Here is a 7,995-nt window from a genome sequence, read left to right on the forward strand (position 1 = left end):
ACTACTACTAATATAAGTACAAGTACTACCACACGGCAGAAATACTACTACTAATATAAGTACAAGTACTACCACACGGCAGAAATACTACTACTAATATAAGTACAAGTACTACCACACGGCAGAAATACTACTACTAATATAAGTACAAGTACTACCACACGGCAGAAATACTACTACTAATATAAGTACAAGTACTACCACACGGCAGAAATACTACTACTAATATAAGTACAAGTACTACCACACGGCAGAAATACTACTACTAATATAAGTACAAGTACTACCACACGGCAGAAATACTACTACTAATATAAGTACAAGTACTACCACACGGCAGAAATACTACTACTAATATAAGTACAAGTACTACCACACGGCAGAAATACTACTACTAATATAAGTACAAGTACTACCACACGGCAGAAATACTACTACTAATATAAGTACAAGTACTACCACACGGCAGAAATACTACTACTAATATAAGTACAAGTACTACCACACGGCAGAAATACTACTACTAATATAAGTACAAGTACTACCACACGGCAGAAATACTACTACTAATATAAGTACAAGTACTACCACACGGCAGAAATACTACTACTAATATAAGTACAAGTACTACCACATGGCAGAAATACTACTGCTAATATAAGTACATGTACTACCTGACGGCAGAAATACTACTACTAATATAAGTACATGTTCTACCACACGGCAGAAATACTACTACTAATATAAGTACATGTACTACCACACGGCAGAAATACTACTACTAATATAAGTACAAGTACTACCAGACGGCAGAAATACTACTAATATAAGTACAAGTACTACCAGACGGCAGAAATACTACTACTAATATAAGTACAAGTACTACCACACGGCAGAAATACTACTACTAATATAAGTACAAGTACTACCACACGGCAGAAATACTACTACCAATATAAGTACATGTTCTACCACACGGCAGAAATACTACTACTAATATAAGTACAAGTACTACCAGATGGCAGAAATACTACTACTAATATAAGTACAAGTACTACCACACGGCAGAAATACTACTACTAATATAAGTACAAGTACTACCAGACGGCAGAAATACTACTACTAATATAAGTACAAGTACTACCACACGGCAGAAATACTACTACCAATATAAGTACATGTTCTACCACACGGCAGAAATACTACTACTAATATAAGTACAAGTACTACCAGACGCAGAAATACTACTACTAATATAAGTACAAGTACTACCAGAAGGCAGAAATACTACTACTAATATAAGTACAAGTACTACCAGACGGCAGAAATACTACTACCAATATAAGTACATGTTCTACCACACGGCAGAAATACTACTACTAATATAAGTACATGTTCTACCACACGGCAGAAATACTACTACTAATATAAGTACAAGTACTACCACATGGCAGAAATACTACTACTAATATAAGTACAAGTACTACCAGACGGCAGAAATACTACTACTAATATAAGTACATGTTCTACCACACGGCAGAAATACTACTACTAATATAAGTACAAGTACTACCACACGGCAGAAATACTACTACTAATATAAGTACAAGTACTACCACATGGCAGAAATACTACTACTAATATAAGTACAAGTACTACCAGACGGCAGAAATACTACTACTAATATAAGTACAAGTACTACCAGACGGCAGAAATACTACTACTAATATAAGTACAAGTACTACCACACGGCAGAAATACTACTACTAATATAAGTACAAGTACTACCACACGGCAGAAATACTACTACTAATATAAGTACAAGTACTACCAGACGGCAGAAATACTACTACTAATATAAGTACAAGTACTACCAGACGGCAGAAATACTACTACTAATATAAGTACAAGTACTACCACACGGCAGAAATACTACTACCAATATAAGTACATGTTCTACCACACGGCAGAAATACTACTACTAATATAAGTACAAGTACTACCACACGGCAGAAATACTACTACTAATATAAGTACAAGTACTACCAGACGGCAGAAATACTACTACTAATATAAGTACAAGTACTACCACACGGCAGAAATACTACTACCAATATAAGTACATGTTCTACCACACGGCAGAAATACTACTACTAATATAAGTACAAGTACTACCAGACGCAGAAATACTACTACTAATATAAGTACAAGTACTACCAGAAGGCAGAAATACTACTACTAATATAAGTACAAGTACTACCAGACGGCAGAAATACTACTACCAATATAAGTACATGTTCTACCACACGGCAGAAATACTACTACTAATATAAGTACATGTTCTACCACACGGCAGAAATACTACTACTAATATAAGTACAAGTACTACCACATGGCAGAAATACTACTACTAATATAAGTACAAGTACTACCAGACGGCAGAAATACTACTACTAATATAAGTACATGTTCTACCACACGGCAGAAATACTACTACTAATATAAGTACAAGTACTACCACACGGCAGAAATACTACTACTAATATAAGTACAAGTACTACCACATGGCAGAAATACTACTACTAATATAAGTACAAGTACTACCAGACGGCAGAAATACTACTACTAATATAAGTACAAGTACTACCAGACGGCAGAAATACTACTACTAATATAAGTACAAGTACTACCACACGGCAGAAATACTACTACTAATATAAGTACAAGTACTACCACACGGCAGAAATACTACTACTAATATAAGTACAAGTACTACCAGACGGCAGAAATACTACTACTAATATAAGTACAAGTACTACCACACGGCAGAAATACTACTACCAATATAAGTACATGTTCTACCACACGGCAGAAATACTACTACTAATATAAGTACAAGTACTACCAGACGGCAGAAATACTACTACTAATATAAGTACAAGTACTACCACACGGCAGAAATACTACTACTAATATAAGTACAAGTACTACCACACGGCAGAAATACTACTACCAATATAAGTACATGTTCTACCACACGGCAGAAATACTACTACTAATATAAGTACAAGTACTACCACACGGCAGAAATACTACTACTAATATAAGTACAAGTACTACCACACGGCAGAAATACTACTACTAATATAAGTACATGTTCTACCACACGGCAGAAATACTACTACTAATATAAGTACAAGTACTACCACACGGCAGAAATACTACTACTAATATAAGTACAAGTACTACCACACGGCAGAAATACTACTACCAATATAAGTACATGTTCTACCACACGGCAGAAATACTACTACTAATATAAGTACAAGTACTACCAGACGGCAGAAATACTACTACTAATATAAGTACAAGTACTACCACACGGCAGAAATACTACTACTAATATAAGTACAAGTACTACCACACGGCAGAAATACTACTACCAATATAAGTACATGTTCTACCACACGGCAGAAATACTACTACTAATATAAGTACAAGTACTACCACACGGCAGAAATACTACTACTAATATAAGTACAAGTACTACCACACGGCAGGAACATTTGCATAAAGTTTTTTGTGCGAAAATCTTAATTTGTAAAGTAATCAGAGGTCAAGTAAATGTAGCGCATTAAGAGGAACATTATACTTCCATTTGAATGGTTGTGGAGTTGAGATATGAAGTTGCATGAGAAGAACATTCAAATGAAGTACAAGTACATTACCTGAGTTAATGAGTATCAGACTCACAATCAGCTTTATTGGCCATGTGTGTGAACGCATTCATGGAATTTGACTCCGGTTTCCACTTCGCTCTCAATGTACAAACACAAGTTTACAATAAGCAAGACAAATATATATAAAGAATAAAACAAGGGCAACAAAGAAAAGAAAAGTAGAACAGGAGGTATAAACATTTAACAACTATGTACAATTTAAGTATCAACAACATATATCCAAAAAAAGTCTGTTCATTGACTTTCTACTTTTAATGATCCAGAACAGTTGAAGGTAGAAGGAGCAAGAAAATGACGAGAAATCACATTTTCTTCAAACTTTATTTCTCCTGTTTAACTTATTACACAGACAACCAAAAGAGTGAGCCGGTGTGTGAATAACATATTAATAAACGTTTCAAAGTGAAAGTTCTGTAAAATAAAACATCAGAGATGGATGAATAAAAACAAAACAGAAATCTTTGTCTCTTTGTTGTTGTTTTGTGTTACAACTGAATAATTATTGACTTCACTAACAAACGCACAAAGCTGCAATCACACAACACATCTGAGAAAACAGAAGTCAAACGATGAGAATCTGTGAAGCGTTCAGCTGATGTCTAACAAAAAGCTAAAAGTTTGTCTCCGTTAAACTGAAACATGAAACTCCTTCATTCAGGCTTTGAGCAGAAAGCAGAAGCAGAATCTTTATTATTCTCTGCAGGGCTGAAAGCTGCATGCTCCATTCTGATCTTAAACAGATCGACTACGATGCAGGACTCGTTCAGGACTCATTTAGGACTCGTTCAGGACTCATTCCTCCATAAATCCAGCTGAGCAGACAAAGAGTTTACAGTTATGGTGAAGCATATTGTTACATAGAGAACTGTCAGAGTAAAAGAGCTGAAACACGGGCAACATCTTCATCAAATACCACCTGTAACAACAGACTGAGTCCTCGGCAGAGACCCGGAATCAACTCTGACCCGATGCCCTTTGCTGTGTGTCTCGGACCTGACTTTATTGCCTCGGACACGAACGTAGTGACTCGGACACGAACGTAGTGACTCGGACATGAACGTAGTGACTCACACATGAACGTAGTGACTCGGACATGAACGTATTGACTCGGACATGAACGTATTGACTCGGACATGAACGTAGTGACTCGGACATGAACGTATTGACTCGGACATGAACGTAGTGACTCGCACATGAACGTAGTGACTCGGACATGAACGTAGTGACTCGGACATGAACGTAGTGACTCGCACATGAACGTAGTGACTCGGACATGAACGTAGTGACTCGGACATGAACGTAGTGACTCGGACATGAACGTATTGACTCGGACATGAACGTATTGACTCGGACATGAACGTATTGACTCGGACATGAACGTAGTGACTCGGACATGAACGTAGTGACTCGGACATGAACGTATTGACTCGGACATGAACGTATTGACTCGGACATGAACGTAGTGACTCAGACATGAACGTAGTGACTCAGACATGAACGTATTGACTCAGACATGAACGTAGTGACTCAGACATGAACGTAGTGACTCAGACATGAACGTAGTGACTCGGACATGAACGTAGTGACTCGGACATGAACGTAGTGACTCGGACATGAACGTAGTGACTCAGACATGAACGTAGTGACTCGGACATGAACGTAGTGACTCAGACATGAACGTAGTGACTCAGACATGAACGTAGTGACTCGGACATGAACGTATTGACTCGGACATGAACGTATTGACTCGGACATGAACGTATTGACTCGGACATGAACGTATTGACTCGGACATGAACGTAGTGACTCGGACATGAACGTAGTGACTCGGACATGAACGTATTGACTCGGACATGAACGTATTGACTCGGACATGAACGTATTGACTAGGACATGAACGTAGTGACTCGGACATGAACGTAGTGACTCAGACATGAACGTATTGACTCAGACATGAACGTAGTGACTCAGACATGAACGTAGTGACTCGGACATGAACGTATTGACTCGGACATGAACGTAGTGACTCGGACATGAACGTAGTGACTCAGACATGAACGTAGTGACTCAGACATGAACGTAGTGACTCGGACATGAACGTATTGACTCGGACATGAACGTAGTGACTCAGACATGAACGTAGTGACTCGGACATGAACGTATTGACTCGGACATGAACGTAGTGACTCAGACATGAACGTAGTGACTCAGACATGAACGTATTGACTCAGACATGAACGTAGTGACTCAGACATGAACGTAGTGACTCGGACATGAACGTATTGACTCGGACATGAACGTAGTGACTCAGACATGAACGTAGTGACTCAGACATGAACGTAGTGACTCGATTAAAGCGAATCAAACATTACCATAGTGACTCAGACTAAATCCCTTTCCATTAAAACATCAAAGACTTGGGACTTGGACTTGTGGTTTGGTGACTAGAACACTGCCACTAGTGACGTCATGCTTTTGTCCTCTAAATGTTGCCCGTGAGTCGTTGATTCAAGAGTTAGCCGGAGCTACAGCAGCCATTCCAACACTAATAAAAGAAGCATATTATGCAAACATAGCATCACATGACATCACAGTAAACAACCGTCCTTATGAACGTTATCTCTATATGTATATATGTATATATGATATATATATATATGTACTGTATATACACATATATACATTTAACATGATGCAGCATTTCAATGATCATAGTCACGGTTTCCAAGAGGAATCGATAAAGTGCCAAAAAACGACTTTCAAAGTGTGTGATTGTGAGCTCAGAGGAGTCTCTGGGTTAGTTTTATCTTTATTAATGCAGAACCTTTTATAAACTCATCAAATGTTTTACAAAGTAACTTTAGATAAATGTGGCGAAGAAACAAATGTAAACGAGGAGAAAATGAAACAATATTTGAGTAAATGTAGTGAGTTACATTTCATCTTAAAGCTGCTCTACATGCTGTAACTCTACATTCAGACGTTTCAGGAGCTTGATGTGGTGACTTTGATGTAACATCTCGTTCTTTAGAGACGTTCATTCTCTCCATGAATTCTAATGAGATAAAAACCCATGACAGCGTCAGAGACTCCTCTTGCTTCACCTCCTCTGAGCCTCCTTCTCTCTCTTCCTCCTCTGTTTCCTCTACTGTCTCCTTCTAGGCTCCACCTTTCATCAGTCTACCAGAGACCTTTATAACCTGCCTCCTCTTCTCCTTCCTCCATCAGAGATGAGTGTCCTGCTCCTCTTCCTCCTCCTCGGTCGCTGCCTGATTCACAAACACCTGAAGAAGAAAGAAGGAGGAGACTAAAATGAACCAACCATCAGATTGTTAATCATCCAAACATCCACTTAAAGATTCATCCAATCACCTGCCAGCGACTGCTCTCGGCCCCGCCTCCTTCTGCCCCCCCAGCGAGCCCATTGGTGCTCGGCTTCTTCTTCTTCTCGCTCATTTCAGGCTGGTTGTCGTTGGTTATGTCCAGGGTGGGGTTGTCGTGGCAACTGTTCTCCACAAAGTGAAGTTCTTCAGCACGGAACTGAGATGAAAATATATAAACATAACATAATATAAATATAATATAAATATAAATATAATATAATATAATATAATTAAATATAAATATAATATAAATATAAATATAAATATAAATATAAATATAATATAAATATAAATATAAATATAAATATAATATAATATAATTAAATATAAATATAATATAAATATAATATAATGTAAATATATAATATAAATATTCAAACACGTCTCCATCAAATCTATCAAAAACATTCAAATAAAACAGTGAACAGTTCAATCAGAATGAATCATGTCGTGTTTAAGATAATATTGACGTAATTATTGTTTTTTTGGAAGTCAAACAAATGCTTTTATTTTGATAGAGTGAGATGTTTAACTGCAGTAAAAATGAAATAAAGTAAAGTGAAGTAGGAGTACTGGTAAATACTCCAGTCAAGTAGGAGTACTTGTAAATACTCCAGTGAAGTAGGAGTACTGGTAAATACTCCAGTCAAGTAGGAGTACTTGTAAATACTCCAGTGAAGTAGGAGTACTGGTAAATACTCCAGTCAAGTAGGAGTACTCGTCTGCTGACCCACCGTGGTCTTGGTGGCCGGCGGCCGTCTCTGCCAGCAGATGTAGATGAATCCAGATGTGATGATGACCAGACACACGGAGCCGATGATCACCAGAACCACAAACAGCTTCCCGTAGTCACTGCGGGTCTGACTGGGACG

At 37.8% G+C, this 7,995-nt stretch overlaps 1 protein-coding gene across 1 annotated transcript in view; it reads right to left on the reverse strand.

Annotated features, from left to right (window-relative positions):
- Positions 1-6,442: 6,442 nt before the first annotated feature.
- podxl2 (podocalyxin-like 2) overlaps positions 6,443-7,995 on the reverse strand; it is a gene marked incomplete at its 5' end in the record, with an annotated part of 15,802 nt that continues 14,249 nt past the window's right edge. The window contains 3 exons of the mRNA XM_079265973.1: positions 6,443-7,024; positions 7,113-7,280; positions 7,858-7,995. The exon at positions 7,858-7,995 is cut by the window's right edge and continues 42 nt beyond it. Of these exons, the coding sequence (XP_079122099.1) occupies positions 6,965-7,024; positions 7,113-7,280; positions 7,858-7,995 (366 nt within the window). The 3' untranslated portion in view covers positions 6,443-6,964. The remainder of the gene's footprint in view (positions 7,025-7,112; positions 7,281-7,857) is intronic.

Source organism: Melanostigma gelatinosum (genome assembly GCF_949748355.1).
Source record: "Melanostigma gelatinosum genome assembly, chromosome: 3".
Taxonomy (NCBI): domain Eukaryota; kingdom Metazoa; phylum Chordata; class Actinopteri; order Perciformes; family Zoarcidae; genus Melanostigma; species Melanostigma gelatinosum.